This window comes from Haliotis cracherodii, unplaced genomic scaffold (assembly GCF_022045235.1).
Source record: "Haliotis cracherodii isolate W230 unplaced genomic scaffold, xgHalCrac1.p SCAF_23, whole genome shotgun sequence".
NCBI classification, from domain to species: Eukaryota; Metazoa; Mollusca; class Gastropoda; order Lepetellida; family Haliotidae; genus Haliotis; species Haliotis cracherodii.
In genome coordinates, this window is record NW_027266279.1 from 8287525 (window position 1) to 8307656 (window position 20132).

Below are 20132 nucleotides of genomic sequence, written 5' to 3' on the forward strand. Positions count from 1 at the left end.
TACGACAAGCAGAGTCACCTTTACGACAAGCATGGGTTGCTGAAGACCTATTCTACCCTGGAATCTTCACGGGTCCCATTCTGGTATGATATTAACCTGGACCCCTTCACCACCTGAGCTTTGTTTTGAGGCCAGTTTGACACAAGGTTTAAAATAGAACTCCAGTCAAAATTAAACTACTCTTCCAGGATTTAAACCAGCAGCATTATCACTAATACTCATCTTCTTGTGGCATAAGAGCGTCCTTGTTCTCAGAAAAACATCTTTCCAGCTACAAAAATCATTCATAATAGCTGTAGTAATTTGATTAAATACATCGATGGATTGATCGGACAAGGCCACGACTTTGAATGTAGATCGACACTGAATCCACATTTTGAATGGTTGTTGATTCCAAGGTCAATAGCGGGAGAACTTAGTGATACAAAAGAAAGAGCTGTGGCTTTCCAAACCAAAGACGTGATGACGAATGGGTCGAGGGAAGTGATAAGAATAGAATGAAGATATAATACGCCGGATAACCGAGGATGAGGTCACGATACACCGAGCTCATGTATTGATACATTTCACGATATGTAAGTAACGATATGTAACTCACGATATGTATTTCACGATACGTAAATCAGGATATGTATATCACGATATGTAAATCACGACATGATAAGTGTTGTTCACCTGAAAACTTTGTTTGGCATTTGCATACCTGTTTTGAATTCTTTCACAATGGAGTCATCAGGTCGCCGGAAACAGAATTCTCCCTTGGAATGTGAGTTTTCTGGAACAGAAAGAAATACTTCATTTTGGATCGACACGTACCAGTGATACTAGTTTTGTAAACATGCAAACGGGGATGTGACATGATCAAACCGAAATTAGGTAAAGAGTGATATTCATCTAAAGCTTCAAAGCAAATTAATCATTGATGGCACATATTTTTCATTTCTTACTTTTGTAGATTTAAGTGAGAAACATTAGGGTCAGTAGGTGATAAAAATAAACAAGACAGTTCCAATTTTCGTGTTTTCCACTGGCCATGTGAGCAGTGTTAGTTTTACTTAATTTGTCCGTACCATCAAGCACCATACACAGATGCTGGGATCTGGACAGAGCCTCCTTGCGTGTGTCCTTCACGTTCCGACACCGAGGCGTGATGAAGTAGAGGCTGCTTGGACTGACCTCATCTGAGGTCTCCTCCTCGTCATCCAGGTTCATATCTGAAACACATTGGATTGTTGCCATGACGACCATCTTCCAGGTGCAGCCACTTGAGTTAGAGCAACACAACGGGATACAGTAGCAGTCACTTGAGTTAGAGCAACACAACGGGATACAATAGCAGCCACTCGAGTTAGAGCAACACAACGGGATACAATAGCAGCCACTTGAGTTAGAGCAACACAACGGGATACAGTAGCAGTCACTTGAGTTAGAGCAACACAACGGGATTCAAGAGCAGTCACTCGAGTTAGAGCAACACAACGGGATACAGTAGCAGCCACTTGAGTTAGAGCAATACAACGGGATACTGTAGCAGTCACTTGAGTTAGAGCAACACAACGGGATACAATAGCAGCCACTTGAGTTAGAGCAACACAACGGGATACAGTAGCAGTCACTTGAGTTAGAGCAACACAACGGGATACAGTAGCAGCCACTTGAGTTAGAGCAACACAACGGGATACAGTAGCAGTCACTTGAGTTAGAGCAACACAACGGGATACAGCAGCAGCCACTTGAGTTAGAGCAACACAACGGGATACAGTAGCAGCCACTTGAGTTAGAGCAACACAACGGGATTCAAGAGCAGTCACTCGAGATAGAGCAACACAACGGGATACAGTAGCAGTCACTCGAGATAGAGCAACACAACGGGATACAGTAGCAGTCACTTGAGTTAGAGCAACACTACGGGATTCAAGAGCAGTCACTTGAGTAAAAGCAACACAACGGGATACAACAGCAGCCACTTGAGTTAGAGCAACACACTTGCATATTGTTTACTCCACTGTACCATGGTGTACTTAACTGGGGGGATAGATCTATCTGCCCGAGGCAAGGGAGTTAACTGACTATGAAAGTCGACTTTCTACCTCTGCCTTTCTACCTCTACTAGGCAGGTATTATGGAGTTACAGTTAGGTTTGACTATGCATAATCCAATCAAAATCGTGTTACGAAATCGACATCTGGTTCATAAACAATATGGATTTCAACGTGCAGATTTCAGTTGACTGCAAGATTTGCAAAGGATGTGTACCGTCAACTGGATGTCTTCGGATATTTTTCAAATCTTTTCATCTTTTAAATCAAGGTGTTCACGTCATTTGATGCACTTCGCGAGGTAAGACCCGTTCTTTTACAATACTTGATCATATCATATTGAGCGAGTGCCGCCATTTTGCTTTGAGAAGCGGAATCTGATTGGTCAGTAGGAGGGACGTAGAAGGGACATAATTTGTATTAGCCACTGGCGGTGCTACTAGTACTATCGAGCCAAGAAATTCCAGTCTAGTTTGGCAAGGGCGGAAACTGGACGTATATAGTGAGTTAACTCCCTTGCCTTGGAAAGATGGGACAGATCTGGACAACTTTGTAATACATGTGATACAACCAAATTCTACAATTTCCATCCTTTTTAACCAAGCAATTCACAGACCGTTTGTTGGTTTGTATGTTGTTTAATGCCAGACTCAGCAATAATCCAGCCACAAGACTGCCTTTTTGTCAATAATCGTGTCTTGACCAGACAATCCAGTGATGAACATCATGAGCATTGATCTACACAATTGGTATACATGCATCAACCAAGTCACTGGGCCTGACCACCCAATCTAGTTAGTCGCCTCTTAAGACGAGCATGGGTCGCTGAAGATCAATTCTAAGCCAGATCTTCAAAGACTGACTACATGGAGAGTGAGTGAGTGAGTATTGTTTTACGCCGCTTTTAGCAATATTCCAGCAATATCACGACGGAGGACACCAGAAATGGGCTTCACACGTTGTACCCATGTCGGGAATCGAACCCGGGTCTTCGGCGTAACGAGTGAACGCTTTAACCACTAGGCTACCTGACCGCCCGATTACAGGGAGAATTAAAACAATGTGTGGTCTGAACATTGAATCGTCATAAAACATGTAAAATAATGCATTGGAAAATATCATCAGGAGCCAAGTGGCTCCCAGGAAAACAAGTGAATGCTCATCATCATCATCATTATCATCATCCTAAAACATGTAAAATAACATTAGGAGCTCTTAGGAAAACAAGTGAACGTTGATATACTGTACCTATCAGGTAGACATATCCCCCGTGTGTCCCTGCCGCCACAATGCCGTGGAAGCATCTCATCTGCTCATTGATGGCCCAGTCCGGGACTCTGTCTCCGCCACAGGACAGCACAGTCTCAACACTCGTCACCTGGGGAGGAAGTGTAGATCAACAAAAGTCAACAATCACCCTCTATATCTCCACCATCCTCTGAATCTCCATCACCATCCATCAAACTTAAACTAACCCCTGGACCCATTCCTGTGGTTCTCGCAAACTCAAATTACCTGCCCGCCAAGGACACTTAGTCCGGAATCATAGATAAATCCCCGCTGGTTTGAGGTGAACAGTTTCACGAACATCCAAGTTCTTACCAATTTAGCTGACATTGTGACCAACCAATCTCCTTTCAGACACCAATCAGAAGCATTGGATTCTAGTGATCTTGAAACATTCAACCTAACCCGAATTGAACTTGTCACTAAAGTTGAATGTAATCTGAACATAAGAGCAAGTGAGTTAGGTTTAACACCACTTTGAACAGTATTCCGGTTATATCATGGCGTGTCGGCTTATGATTGGAGGAAAGCCTGAAGTGATGCAGATCTCAGGCGTTTACCACTTTGGTGAAACTCACGAGCACAGTATGGTGCTGACAAACCTAGAAACATTATCAGGGCAAACCATGATTCGAACCCACGATCATAGGTATCTGGCGCGCCAAAGGGACGCAATTCTGAACGTAACAACCAACCATTATTACCTTAGATTACACGATTGAAATAAATGTCACTTGACATGAGTTTGAGACAAATACCAACTATATTGTGGTTTGCCCACACGTCTTGTCTCACCTTGTACGGCAGTTCCACAGCCTTGACCACTTGTGATGTAGCAACGTCCAGCAAACACACCATCCCCTGTCCTGAGAACGTGTGCAGGCCCACCACCAGCTTGAGCCTCCCTTCATGGCTGAGCTCCTTCACACTCGTAATGAACGTACCCACATCTTTCAACACAGCCCCAAACTGCCAGGAAGCCAGTCTGTCTCGAGTGTTGGTTGAAATTACTTCAAGGGATGGTCCATGGTACATCCATGTTGCTTTTCCATCTGGAAGAAGGCAAATTATCATGTGTGTGAGTGGGAGTTAATATTTAAAGTCACATCGGCATTGTTTCAGCCATATCGTGACTTGAGCAAGTTTGCATTTATATACTATCTTAAGACCTGTCGTCGAAGGACAGTATAACAACTAGCAAAATATCACAGATTATAATTGTAAAACTAGTTTTTGAACAATAAAATAATCAGATTATAACAGACGACACAATATAAAAACGGGCTATAGATTGTCAGCAACTGAAGGCAGACCAGCATACTGGGGACCATGGGGACTTACAGTACCTTTGCTACCTACATGGACCCCAGCAGGATTTACATCATACCCTCAGCAACTGGCAATTGTATGCAAAGTAAAAATACAAATATTCTACGTTTAAAACACTAGTAGCCAGAAATATTCTTTGAATGACATGGACTTACAATACAAATTATCATGTACTATTGACTGTGCCATAATACCTGTAAGATTAGAGTTCCCCTTTATCGGTAATTACCAGATTAACTGGTAACATTAGGCTTTGATCGATAAATTATGTGACTGTCAGTCACTCTGGACCAGCAAATAAAGTACCTTATGAATCTTTGATATTGAACAAAACACGAATTAAAAAAAATTTCGAATGAAGTCAGCTGTCTGTTATCTTGTTGATCATCAGGGATTCCCATCTATATTTAGTGCAAGGAAATAACATTTTGCTTTGCTTTGAGGTTAAAGACTGACTTAGTCTGGAACCAAAGTGAAATATCCTAAAGAAAAAGAGAAAACTGTGACTGAATGATTTGTCAATCTAAAAAAGTTACTTCAGTGATGACATCATTCATTATTTGTCACCCATGACCATGGACAAGGAGTTGAAAGAATCCCGGGTATTTGTCATACGTTTTTTTTTATTTGTTTATTTGTAACTTTCCACAGAACTGCAGAAAAATAGAGGAATTTGCCATTTTTTATCAATCAAGAAACAATTTTTCATTATTCTGAAGATTTTCTTTCAAATTTTGCACTCAAATTGCTAATACTTTAACATGCACTTCAAACACACAAATATGAATCCTAGAATAACAAAATTTGAAACAAATAATTCTCACTTCCAAACATTCTTGTGGAATCATGACTAGATAAACTACTTTAATTTCTCACCATAAAATGTTTTTTTATAATCAGTTTGATCAGATCATCTTGACTGGGCACCACCATTTCGTTTGAAGCAAATGCAAGAGATGTGAGAGGTGGAATTTGATTGGTCCAAATCAGGGAGATAGAAGGGGCGTAACTGGTGGTGCTACGATTGAGCCCCGAAATTTCAGCCTAGTTCGACAAGGGTGGAAACTGGACTTTTACAGTCAGTCACCTCTCTTTGCTTGGGAAGACCTCAAAATGTGGAATTTAATGGATATGACCGACAGTGGTCGGTTGCAATGGTGGCTGTGTGGTGATTCCAATGAGAACCGTTGTTACAATGATAGTTACTGAATTTACATCACATTTAAAACTATTCCTTTGCACTTCGTAGCTATACACACGATACTGCTTACATTAATTCAAATAATGTTTCTATCCATTCAAACAGATAGGAGGGCCTGAGGTAAATCATCAGAATCCCTGCCATTTCTTACTGTTACATCAAAGAATCATTTTCTTCAGACATTAACATGATTAATTAACATGAACACAATAATTATTGCATACTTTTGCTTGTACCGGCATGGATGCCGGCAATTTCCACTTTCTCTAAAGCATTTTGAGTTCCTGGTTGGAATGGCTGCAGTGCGGAGACATTGCTAGGAGTCAGCAGATTTCTCATGTCAGTTGATCAAGGGCTGCACCCTGAAAGCATTGGAGTTCTGTAATTAAAAGGAACGAAAGTGTTAATTGTTCATGTTGGCTATAATGAGGTTAGTTATCACGATCATTTATTTCAACATGGGGAAGATTTAAAAAGAAAATGATCTACTATCAATACGAGTAGGGCTGCATCAAATACAATATGAGGCAAATATTATAGTATCACGAATATAGCAACGATTATGAGTATTTATTCGCGAATGCAATAACAAGTAAGCAGTTGATGTATTATTTATTATATTCAGTAAAACAATAACAAAATAAATTATTTGACATGGTTTGACCATGCTGACAGTGTAAACATTCTATTTTTGGTTAGGATTAATTCATGTGAGGTGCTTAACGATTTCAATTCATGAAGGGATATGGTTCAATTTTACTGATTATGAGAGTGAATCTTAATAATGATCAAGTAACATATCCATTTACTTTTTATCTAATATTTGGACGGGTGGGAAGTTGCAACAACAGACCCCTAACCCCCCTCCAAACAATTATAACTTACACTGCATAATAATTCCAGTTACTTCCCCTACTCTGAAGACTAGAACAGGTGGGTGCAAAAACATGTTTTTCTTAATCAGATAATCTGTAAATGTAACCTGTTTTTGATTACTGTCAGGTATCTAGCAATAACATATCCCACTTTAGCTACTGTCATTTAGTTTAAATTGTGATGGATATTTTGGATGCCTATAAACACGTATGCCTCATTTTCAGAATGAAACATGACCCAAGCTGTGCTACAGTCGGGACATGTTAGTGTACAGTCATGACAAATGTATTGTGCCATTATAATTCACATTCCACTATTGATTCAGTTCAGTTAAAATATCGAAGACCTCACATAAGCGTCTAATGGCAAATAAAAAGTATTCAGATAGTGCAGTAACCATTTCAAATACTATGTAACCATTTATTACAACAAAATGCAACAGGGCCCCTACAACATTAATACGTCCTATGTTTTTCTTCCATAGATATTCACAGACTTAGTAGTACACCGGCATCACTCCATCGGAGAAACTCGCTTCGTTATCAACAGACAGACGACATTTCTCTTGTCATAGCGTGTACACAAACCATAAGTAGGAGTTTGCATAGATAGATTATGCCTCGTAGACGTACCTTCAATAAATGCAAATCCTGTACAATAAATATGATCAGAATAATTGATGATCAACCATAACTAAACCGCAATGTTTTCAAAGTACCGCCATCTTTTCACACACGTGCAGTTTTCGACTTCTGCGCAGGCGTTTGCACAGGAAGTTGATAAATACCATTTCCTTCAACCACACTCGGCTCGTCCGTAGGTGGCGGAATATGCCGAGTGGAATCTGAGAGCTCACACAATCACTATCTAAAATGTTTCTTCTTGTTTTTCTCAACGGACAGTCTTTATTATTATTTCCTTCCTTTGTTATCAGTAGATCTATCCTTAGACCTCGAAGTTCATAAAATGGAGCGATATCAAGACTAGAAACGCAGTCTACACCACACTACTGACCTCAAAACCAAAACCAATTAGATTCTATATTATATAAATGAATATCTTTGTAATTAGTCAACAACAAATTTGTTTCATTCATTTCCTGTTATCGAGAAGGTACTATCTTGTCCAATATGTTCTTAAAAACACTCATTTGTTCTGATGCAGTAATTGCTTAGAAATTCGAAAACATAACAGATTCAACTAAAGATGCCACAGTTTTCCTCCATGTTTTACACGTACTACATATGTATTGCTTTTTTATACATTTCCTATACCATTTGATCTTTCCAAGCAGATTCCATTTACATAAATTACCCAACCATCAATGAATTAAGTCAGTCAGTTTTTTTTAATGCACTACAGTAGCCACAAGCAGTGGTTGTCATGTCTTTATTATTTTTTAAACGCCGTACTCGGCAATATTCCAGTTATGTGAACGCAGTCTGTAAATAGTCCAGTCTGGATCAGACAATCTAGTGATTGACATCACGAGAATCGATCTTCGCAATTGAAATACGATGACAGGCAATTGAGAATAGTGAGTGAGAATGGTTTTACGCCGCCTTGAGCAATATTCCAGCAATATCACGGCGGGGGACACCAGAAATGGGCTTCCCCGCCGTGATATTGAGAATTGAGAATAAATATCAGTTTATACTATATATTGGCCCTCGAGCTTATTTTAAAAAGATGCTGCTTGTGTATTTACCGTGAAACTCTTTGGCATACATTATTTAAAAGCATTGTTTTTTAATTACATAGTTACAAAGATTTGCAATGTTCACGAAGTCGGTCAATTTGCACATGGAAAACGTTTCGTAAATAATAAAGTTCGGGTCCGTCTCCGTGGACGTCGTCGTCACAAAGTGTTGATGGCCGAGTTCTTGTCTTTCTCCTGATTGGTACCAGTTAAACCAAATTAGTATGCCGGGTGAGGGTATATAATTGTCACATCCATGAAGGAGTGCTCCTGTAAACTGAACACTCTGTATATTGTTAGACATGGCCCATCAATTAACTCGTCATTATTGAGTACTCTGCTTAATTGGGGTACAATACACACATGCAAACTGTTTGATTGGCATTCTATAAGTTGGTGAGTAAGTAAGAAAACGTACTTGTACTTTATGGCTAACAAGTTCTGTTGTTTTGCGTATATATGCAATAAACCATAAGTTGTTTTCCATTAAGTTTATGTTTTCTTGCTTCGTGCCAACATGCAGTTCGTGTTTCGTAACTGGAAGACCCTAAGAGTTACTCTCTTGCAATTTCGTTTATTTCTCAAATAAATCCTAAACAATAAACCTTGTACTAGAATATATGCTCCAAATAAAACGCATTTATCATACTCTGACATCATTATGATATATTATTTCCAGGTATATCCATAATTAGAACATAAATATAAATTTAATGTTTCAAATATGACAGCAGCGAGATGTCGAAAGACGATTTCAATTTGTTATTTATTCCTGTGAAGAGTTTGGGTTGTTTTTTGGTTGATTTCCTTCTGTGAAAACAGTTAACGGTATTAAGTCACGTTTGGTCAAGTACAATGATAATTGTTAACTAGTTTTATCGGAAAAAAAAGAAGAAAATATAATGAAATTCAATGAGAGGTACAATATGAGTCACATTCTCCCGCAACCAATGGGATATTCTGCCATCTTCCTTTTGTAATTCGCGACAGTTCCAATAGGTTCTGAGATGCCCTCACGGGAAAGTTGGAGTAAGTTTCATACAATAGAAAATCTAAATATAAGTTGATGATATTGACCCTCAGATGAGTTGCATACTTCTTAACGCTATGTTTGAAATAATTTGTCTTTAACCATTCTTTCATTTTAGACAATCCAAGATTTACTATATGAGTAAGGAATATCGATCGAGACAGACCACAAATACAGAGGCTAAGTTTGATTTAACAAGGGACAAATACTTAAGTTACAAACAAAGTTCTCAATGATGACGTGTTTGCCCTTACGTATGGTGTTAATTTTCTGAATTTCTGATAGACGGTTCGATGATCGCCCCGATATCCGTTATTTTGTGAAGTAAAATATATCATTTAACGTAAAAATAACGCAATGGAAAGCGATATCCACGTTATATGCCTGTGGTGAAGATATTAACTTTCTTGTAAAGAATCCTTTCTGCATTTCGCAAATGCAGAGGCTTTAACAAGGGACATAACTCTGCCCATACTAATCATGTTCTCGGGGATATCCTCGTTCCATATGTGAATCCCAGTTTTATAAGTAACGGCCCAGAATAGCTTCAGAGGCAACACACAAGCATGCTAGCGACCTCATTTCTGTAGGGAACCTGTTCGTGTGTAGTCATTGTGATCAACTTGTCGCTTGATGTGAAAGAATGGAATACATATTTCTACACAGAATTGATGGAATATTTTGTTGACATTTGTCATTATGAGGATAGAGACAGCTGAGGATTATACTAAAACTCGGGAACAAAATGGATAATCTGGAAGGTAAGATGTCACTTTATTTTTATATCGATCGTTCGACAACTGGTTCACCTGCCCGCAATCAGGTAATCCTTGATCCCAAATATCAAGGTGTGCTTTCTTGAACTGCAGTTTTTCAAGTTAGTTTGTCTTTTAAACAAAGATAATCATGTTTAACAGGTGGTTGAAATTTGACACAACATAAAGCGATTGGCCATACCAGAGCAGAGATGATCTCGTTGAGGGTGAACGGTGTGTGGCATGTGTTGTCACCGAAATTACACATTCGGATGTAACAACGATCCTGCTAACTTGTCGGCAAGATAGATAGAAAGGACATCATTTGCTTATTCTAAAAGCAAAATATATGTCAGAATTTATTAAGGCTATATGAATGAATTTATAAAGTTCTTAAGAAGTTCCGTAATATAATTTTGATTTCTGAGATGTTATAATGAATGTGTGCAGTCTATTTGTACAACTTTTGTAGGTATATCTGAACAGCTGATAATGGCGGACTGTTTATCCAATACAAACAGTTACTTTAAAGCTATAGAAAACCCTATCTGTAGACAATAGTTCTACATCGCACATTGGTCGTGGATCGTGAACAAGCCTCAGTGTTAATTTTAGTAGTGTAAGCATTGAGGATGATGAATTTGGCTGTCCAGCTGTCATTTCAGTGTAGTACATTTCTAATTTTCTATGAATATATAAGTTTTGTTAATAAAAGCTAAATAGAAATAGTCGGTAATGAAAAGGGTAGTGCGTCTATTTACAGACATATGTAATTAAGAAAGTGTTAGTCTTTGAATGAGGTAATTAATGCGTGGACTGATACAAGCCTGACTTTTTGAGTGGAATGAAAAGAAAGAACAAATACAATGGGATAATAAGATTATGTTGAAAATATCTGAACTTATATTTTACAATGCTGTGTATATTTATTGGTATATTTATTTGATTTTAACGAATATTCCACAGAAATAGTAATATTGGACAAGAGAGTACCACTCAGAGGGCCCTCTCTTGACTTATTACTTGACATAGGATTAAGTCATGTACATTTCAGCCGACGTGTTGATAACATGTGACAAATACAGGTAGTTTGTTGTAGTCTTTTATGTCCATTGCCATATTTCTGTGATACAAACCTATTAATTTTCTATACAGTTTAAACATTTTCTATTGCCTTAAAAGAGGAACAGTTATTGCTACCGTTTCGTTATCATCCAAGCACACATTGAATTACTTCCAAATTATACTTTCCCATAATATTTCTGTTTCCTTTTAGAATATTTTTCAAGTCATGTTGCCCCGAGTAATTCGTCTTCAATTCACCTGTGTATTTAGACAAATTAACCCAGACCAGATAAGCATTTAATTCACTACACCCAACATCTTAAATATCTGTGTTAAACACATTAGAAGTCACCCTTTGAGAAGAAACTTTGTTCAATAAAAAAAGAGAGACAGTATACTTGAACAAGCAATGCATCAACGTTGCTTCTGAAATGTATTTTTCCTGAAGTTCAGTGGACTTACCAGTCTGATATAACAAAATATTTTATTTGTCACGTTTGTCTATTAGTTCTAATATCCTCACAACACTAATTAACTTTCTCTAACCGTGCAGGACTTATCTTAAAGATCTCCACACAAACTCTCCCATTATGTAGAACGAGGGAGGTATTGTCATTATTCAAGAGGGGAACTCTGTTGTCCGGTTGGTCACACAAAATAATTGCCCTGGGTGATCTATCCTTGGCACGGACACGACAGGGAGTAGTTTTATTTCCTCACCGAGTACATTTACAGCAATGGCAGGATTATCTTCTCCATTTTGGTTGACCAACTTGTCCAGTTGATATGGAATTATTTGATCTTCTGTTGGGCATGGATCAGCAATGGTAACCAGAGATCTCTTTGTATGAGAGAAAATATGTTTGTGTTAACCATTCAGCATTAACTATTCAGGAAGAGTGTTGATCCTGGTCGACATGTGTTTTTTTCTCCAAAGCTTTACAGTCTCTCTATCGTGATATATTCCATCTATATAAAACTGTCTATAGTTACTGATCAGGCTTAACATTTAGAGAATACAGTATTCAGGTATTTTCAAGTTTTGGGATTAAGTCAAATTTGTTAATGGTTATAATGATTTATTTTCTTACAAAAAACTTTTCAAGGTATTTGCTTATTTCTGATGAAAAGTTTAACCTTTTTGTCTTTTCTTTCACCAAATTGTCATCTTAATTGTCATTTGTCAAGTTGTTACTGCCGAGTTGATATATGGTCTCTGTATACGTCTAGGATCACACTTGCAACTCATTGACAAACTGCATCTGACCACAAGAAGAAGAGAATATGTACTCAGTGTGTGAATGAGCTTGTTCAAATATGTTTTTTCTTTTCCCATTGTTTTAGGACTTCCACATGTCCATGTTGTGTGTGTGTCTTCCTCGTCGGTCTCCAACACAACATGTTCTGCAGGTAGTGATAAAAAAAAAAACCAGGAAGAAAATTCCTTTAAAGATTAGTGAATATTTGCTACGTGAGTTTGCCGTCAAATAACATGAACAAGACTGTATTTATTTTCCTTTTGTCAGTTAGCTAATCTGTTATTCTTTGTGGGAGTAACGATTAGATCCTCAGGTATTTTTTCCCAAACCTTGAAGGCTACTTACATTACAATCTCCCCATATTGTTTGGTACAGGAACTGGGGTATACAGTGAATCCTTTTTAAATGTGAATTCAGTTACCTTAGAACATCATTAAATTAAAGGCGATCGTTACATATGCTCTAATAAAACTAAATTGGATGATATCGTAAAAAAATAAATATCATCCTTCTAACATGTCTAAAATGATTTTGTTTTTCACTTCATTAAATATTAAAAAAAAAACAATCTGCTAAAAAAATAATCTCAAGATCTTAAAGTTGTTTTAATCAGTTCAGCTTTTCCATTTTGTACCCAGATATGTAAACGCATTTGCGAAAGGGATGTCTTTTTCCTCTCTAAAACCACAATCACATGTCAGCAAGTATTTCAAGATTTCAGGAAGTGTAGTAGAACTCAAGGCGTTATAAAAACATGGCGGCTCCAAGTAGGTCAGAGGTGAAGAAATAGAAGCAGTGAAACAGCTATAGGAGATGTATCCCACTTATCGCAGGCTGTGTTCTACAGCAGATTATATCACTTCACGACAGTCGAGCTAGCAGAGAAGAAGTTTCAGGCTTCAAGACTTCAGGTTTATGAATACTGATATAAGATGCTGTGTGGTTAGGGTCGAGGGTGTTTGTTGTTTAATTCCACACTCAGCAATATTCCATCTCTATGACGATCTGGGCCGGATAGTCCAGCGATTGACATCATGAGCATCGATCTACACATGGGATAAGATGACATCAACCAAGTCAGCGAGTCTGACAATCCGATCTCGTTAGTGGCCTGTTACCACAAGCATGGGTTGCTGAAGACCTGTGCATTCTAACCTGGATCTTTATGGGTATGGGGTTATGCGGATGTGGTGTGTGGGATTTGAGGAAATAGGTGGTATTTTGGGTTGGGTAGGATAAGCTTGATGCATTGTGAGACGAGAAGAGAATTTTGAACTGAGGTTACTGTATCAAAAGGTCCTATTTCAAAACAAAGTTACGGTGTGTGATTTCTTAATGTATGAAAAAAATATTGATAAATTGATACATATCATTAATCTCATGTATTTTTTCATATTTCCATGAATGGTCTGCAGATTCTAAGGTGATCATCATTTTCTGTGATATTGATTATCATCATCATAATCAATAAATTGATGTATTTTGACAAACAAGTCTCTTGACCTTCGTGACTTAGTGTTCAGATACTGTGCTTAGAAACACATTAAACTTTGATAGCGATTTAGAGTATTATTGGATTTGTTTCGTCTGCACACGTTATTCTGATGTTAATTTTGATACTGAAAGACAATGCGACTTCCATATCAGACTGTGCTGAATATTGCCTGCTGGGGCCAGGCATTGACCTCTCCAAAAACATATGCACTTACGTTTTTGTGCAATCATAAATATTGGACATCAGGCCCTATTTTAATAAAATCATCACAAGTAATCCGTTTCTAGACCCATCAATCTCATTAAAGTCAGATCTTACTTCTTGCTATGCGAAACAAAGATCTGAGGACATCACATTAAGGGTCACGTCAGAACGAGCTTTCATCCAAACAGGTCATGAAAGTGACAGTCGTAATGTGTTTTCTAATCATGCAACCACGAAATATTTAACACGGGGTATTCCGAACGACAGTTACAGGTTTTATGATTATATCCATACAATCTAGGCCATCTATAAGTCATTCCAGAATGTTCTTCTTATCAGTTTTAATTTTTTTAATCGAGAATACGTCAAAATATGTTTCGAAGCATAGTCGCCAGTTTGAAACTAGTGTTTTAAAGCTCGAGAAAGCTGCCTTCTGATTGGCTAATGTCGATTTCTTGTCAGTCATTTCATTGGTTGGTCAAAATTCGTGAAAGGTCGTTCAGACGTGACCCGTACTGGGATGTCCTCAGATTTTTGTTTAGCAGTAGCGAAAAGTAAGATCTGATTTTAATGAGATTGTTGACCCAAGTATTCAAATCGATCTTAGCATCCTCAAACTCTGTCTGACTTTCACTTAGTGGATTAAAATACCAGAAAAAGAACGCAGGAGAGGTTAGCAGCCAGTTTATTCAAGATTGAGGACATTCAGAAACACTTAAAGGTTTGCAGGAAAAATGTTTCGACCACAAATACATCATGAAATGTGACATAATGCAGAATTGATAGTTTACTGCGCTTAGATCTTTTCCTCAATCAGTTGATCGACCATGAGGGCAAACAATTGCCGATATAGTTCTCAGTCAATATCTGTATTGAGCCTGGTGTTGTCACAAGTTATTGTGCAAGTATTGATCACCAGTGTTGAGTAATTCAATTGAGACACTTAACCAACTCCAGGAGTGTGGGAATGGCCGAGGTGTGGGACTATGACATCAGCTGTGAAAGAGAGACAAACTTCTGGGTTTAAACGTTGCACTTTAAAGGTTTGGTTTAGTTTGTGGAGTAATAATAGTATAGGTTAGGGATGGGCCAATGGTTTAATTTGAAAAAAGTAGGTTAGGTCAAAATACGTCCAGCAGGAGACCTTCAGCAGACCTTCAGCAGACCTCCTGCAGACCTCCTGCATTTGGTTCCATTTTTATTCTCTGGGGACATTGATGATCATCCAAAATTTCCAACTTATTTTGTTCAAATTTGGTAATGATGGAGAAGAATGTCCCATTAAAGATGATAAAATTATGAAAATGTCCTTATGCCATTTGTCTGTTCTGTAACCATAGGAGGTAGAATTTAAGCCTTGTCTGGATAGTTACAGCACTTACATATGCCCAAGGAAAAGCCTGAATTCTGCTCACCTCTCAGCACACTCTTCATTTCTTCACAGGCTAGCAGACTAAAACGTCTCTAACTTGAAATGATTGTCACCATTTAGTCCCAGAAATGTTGTCATCTCATTTAAAACTATATGCCGTCAGTAAAAAAGATATAGTCCAATCGGAGCGCAGAAGAATGCGTTATTTCAGCTGGAGCTGAGGCAGTCTAGACTTCCTAAATCATTCGAGTCCTGCGTTGGATTCCTTTCTTAATTCATTCTCTAGGGTCTGGGAGACAGACTAGTTTACCCTGGCTAATAACAGTCATAACAGATAATAACAGCCCCGAAAAATGATGAAATGCTACTTTCCTTCAGGATACCATTTTAGATATTAGTCAAACCGAAAAAATGCCTCTATTACATCATAACCATAAATTCCTGTTTATGCTGAAAAACACACTTCTTTGATGGGCATTTAGAAATTGGAGTTCTAAGTAAGGATCCAGTATAACTACCGTATTCGACGTAATAAGCACCCAGGGCGCTCTCAAATTTAGAAATAGTGGGCTCTTATAAGAATATGATTTTGGTGAGAAAAAAATACAGAGTTGAAAGATCGTAAATTTTGTGATTTGTGGTGAAAAGATACAAAAGAAAAGACTGTGTGTATTATACACGACAGATATATTTTCCAGAATTTAATTGCCCATAATTAAGGGTGCACACGAGTGCATATTATACACGAATAAATAAGTGTTCATTGATCAATCGGAAGGGGTGCTAATTGGGATTGTTCACTAGCCAATATTAGCAAATATTGCCGTGGGCGCTTATTAGAGCGGGGCGCATATTACGTCAAATACGGTACATCTGATTTCTACTCTCCTGTATGAACATTCCTCCAACCTGTATATATACTAGTACTTGTCAACCATACTCTGTTTATCACTTGCTTGATAATGGTGTTAGAACCTGCACCGAAACGTCACTCTTAATTGTAATAAAGAAGCTGTTCATCCAATAAATTCTTATCCTTATTGAAAAACATGCTATAAAATTTTATAATTTTTCCACAAATGTCCTCTTCACTCCTGTCTGAACCCATTAACAACAGATTCTGAAACTATTTCACTGCAACTGAATTCAAATATATACCACCCTGAAGGAATCTAAGGCATATAGTGTCACATCATATTCAGGTTTGTGTTTGGCACACTTATCATTAACTGTGTTGTGACTTGAGAGATCCTAGGTCCCAAGACCGATGTCAGTGTATGCTCATGTACACACACAAGTACATCACAAAGTGGTAACCGTCTCAGCCTGCAAACAAACACAACACATTAGCACATTGATTAAGCATCCATGTGCTTGCATCTGAATGAACTTAATAAATTGGGAACGTCACGGCTGCGGTTTGCAAGTATACGGGGGTCACTGGAACCCATTTGGATTTTTTTATGCGCTGCAGTTGAACTTAGCTGTTGGTGAATCAGTATGGCTGATATGAGTCGTGATAGGGCCTAATTTGGCTCTGGTGCCTCGTGGACTTTGTTGAAGCAATACTTCCTTTCATTAAGTCCCAGTCCGGATGCAGTACGTATACAGATGGTACACACACAGCACACAAGTCGGGCATGACATTTAAACAAGAATTTTTTTTGACACTTGCACTATAAGATGACCTGTGACTTGTACAGTGGTAGGGAATGTGTATCAGATGTTTGTTGTGGTTAGGGAACATGTATCAGTTGTTTGTAGAGGTTAGGGAACATGTATCATTTGTTTGTAGTGGTTAGGGGACATGTATCAGTTGTTTGTTGTGGTTAGGGGACCTGTATCAGCTGTTTGTGGTTAGGGGACAAGTTTCAGTTGTTTGTAGTGGTTAGGGAACATGTATCAGTTGTTTGTTGTGGTTAGGGGACCTGTTTATCAGCTGTTTGTGGTTAGGGGACAAGTTTCAGTTGTTTGTGGTAAGGGAACATTTATCAGTTGTTTATAGTGGCTAGGGGACATATATCAGCTGTTTGTGGTTAGGGACATGTATCAGTTGTTTGTGGTGGTGAGGGAACATGTATCAGTTGTTTGTAGTGGTTAGGGAACATGTATCAGTTTGTGGTTAGGGAACATGAATCAGTTGTTAGTAGTTGTTAGGGAACATGTATCAGTTGGTTGTAGTGGTTAGGGAACATGTATCCGTTGTTTATAGTTGTTAGGGAACATGTATCAGTTGGTTGTAGTGGTTAGGGAACATGTTTATAAGTTAACATGCACAGTTATTGTGTTCAGCTGATTTGATTGAAAATTATGAGTATTTGTTCGTGTTTGGAATCAGTGGGGACTTCATCATCGATCGTTTGAAATAGTATTGGAAAATGCCTGATGGTTGAATGTCCAGGGATGTATGTGGGATTAGATATTGGATTAGTAAAAATGATTTTAAATAAACATCTGATGAAAACATGATTATGAAGCACTTTCCCCAACCAGTCATGCGTTGAAATAAGTGGACCATTACTTATACTTGTTACCCCTCATGACAAGTGAACAAGATTGATTGACTGGAATACCAGGGATTAAGAGGTTGATATTCAAGTCTGCACCAAATGTCATTAAAAAATCCCAAATTTGAATTAAATATCCCAATTTATGGTGATATATTTAAGTAAGAACTAATTTTATGGCTCTGTAGAGGTAACTTGTATCTCACTGATAACAGTATCAACAGAAAAGAAGATGCTTTATGCTTCGTTTTGTATTATTGCTTTGTTAACGTACACTTAAATCTATGAAAATAACTTGATGTTTCCCAAGTGTTTCCCAGTTTGTCTGCCACACCGTTTAAAATCCTGAATAAATCCCTGAATACAGAATAAGTGAATGAGTGTTTGGTTTAATTATTTTAAGTAACAGTCAAATGGTGACGGTGGACACCAAACAGGGCCTCGCAGATTGTACCCATATGGGAATCAAACCCAGTCTTCGCCCGATGAGCCATTGTTTAACCACAAGGGCTCCCCAGCAACATGACATTACCTGATGGCTGAAGTGGTCACTGTTCAAACTCCAGTGTTCAGTCAGCTGGCAGGATCTCATGGTCATGGGTTCAAATCCCAGGTTCCACCTGACGATGTCATGGTTTGTCTGCACCATACACGTTCTCATTGGTTTCATGATTCCTGCATCCCTTTTGGGTGTCCTCCTTCACAATTCTGACTCACCTCCTTATATCAAAATGAAAATAAATTTCCTGTTTCTCCAGATCCTCTGCCACTGTGAATGTCCCCATCCCATATATTTGTTTTAATTTATGAGCACTGTTAAGAAACTTTTTTTAACATACAATTTCATTTTTGTAACAGGTTCCTAGTTTTTGCACAAACCTTGCCATTCAGAGTGTGTAAGATTTGTCGGAGGACATTGAGCTTGGGTCATCATTGCCTCCAATCAGTTTCTTACTATTTCCAAGCTGCACTAGTGGTTAAAGCGTTCGGTCATGTTGAAGACCCGGGTTCGATTCCCGACATGGTTACAATGTGTGAATCCCATATCTGTTGTCCCCTGCCATGGTATTGCTGGAATATTGCTAAAAGCGGCACAAAACCATACTCACTCACTCACCAAGCTGCACAGGACATGGTCAAGGGAGGTTACATGGTACTTCAGGCAGTCATTTTCATAAATTTTTGACCAAATGACTAAAAAAAACAAAACAAAATCTTCCCTACCTGTTAAGTCAGTTTTGAATGGCCTAACTGAAATGTTGTTCAAAACAGCAACAAACCCAACCTGCAGTAATCCAGGCTGTGTATAAGACAGCACACGGCATCAACTGCGTATAAGATATAAAGTTAAACAAATATTGGTTCAGTGCAACCAGCGTGGTTCATGTACATCCTGAAGGACTGAAATTTACTCCTGTGTTAAATAAGCTGTGAAGTAGACAGTCAGATCACCTAGACGTAAATCAATAGCAATCATGTTAGTGTGTTCTGTCACAAATCTGGAGTGATCCAGCTCACCATGTTGTTATCAAGCCATTTCTTTGGCTTCACACAATGTCCTTGTGGTGGCGAAGTCCAGTGGATGGGAGCCTTGGGTTTCTTTGTGATGATGATCACCTGGATGTAAATCAATAGCTATCATGTTTGTGTGTTCTGTCACATATCTGGAGTGATCCAGCTCACCATGTTGTTATCAAGCCATTTCTTTGGCTTCACACAATATCCTTGTGGTGGCGAAGTCCAGTGGATGGGAGACTTGGGTTTCTTTGTGATGATGATCACCTGGACGTAAATCAATAGCAATCATGTTTGTGTGTTCTGTCACAAATCTGGAGTGATCCAGCTCACCATGTTGTTATCAAGTCATTTCTTTGGCTTCACACAATGTCCTTGTGGTGGCGAAGTCCAGTGGATGGGAGACTTGGGTTTCTTTGTCATGTTGATAACAGACGTGAGCGGCAGAGTTCAACTGAAGAACAATCATGTTTATCAACAATGACAGCATCTTGAGCTT

At 38.4% G+C, this 20132-nt stretch overlaps 2 protein-coding genes across 2 annotated transcripts in view; one reads left to right on the top strand and one right to left on the bottom strand.

Moving 5' to 3' along the window:
• The window catches only part of LOC139471603 (protein ELYS-like), a 49706-nt gene extending 42250 nt beyond the window's left edge, over window positions 1–7456 (bottom strand). Inside the window, exons 1-6 of the mRNA XM_071253982.1 lie at window positions 7365–7456; window positions 6081–6235; window positions 4122–4378; window positions 3288–3417; window positions 1071–1214; window positions 704–775 (exon numbers count right to left, since the gene is read on the bottom strand). Of these exons, the coding sequence (XP_071110083.1) occupies window positions 704–775; window positions 1071–1214; window positions 3288–3417; window positions 4122–4378; window positions 6081–6195 (718 nt within the window). The 5' untranslated portion in view covers window positions 6196–6235; window positions 7365–7456. The remainder of the gene's footprint in view (window positions 1–703; window positions 776–1070; window positions 1215–3287; window positions 3418–4121; window positions 4379–6080; window positions 6236–7364) is intronic.
• Window positions 7457–10051: 2595 nt separating this feature from the next.
• LOC139471808 (actin filament-associated protein 1-like 1) overlaps window positions 10052–20132 on the top strand; it is a 127648-nt gene continuing 117567 nt past the window's right edge. Inside the window, exon 1 of the mRNA XM_071254301.1 lies at window positions 10052–10222. Within this exon, the coding sequence (XP_071110402.1) occupies window positions 10207–10222 (16 nt within the window). The 5' untranslated portion in view covers window positions 10052–10206. The remainder of the gene's footprint in view (window positions 10223–20132) is intronic.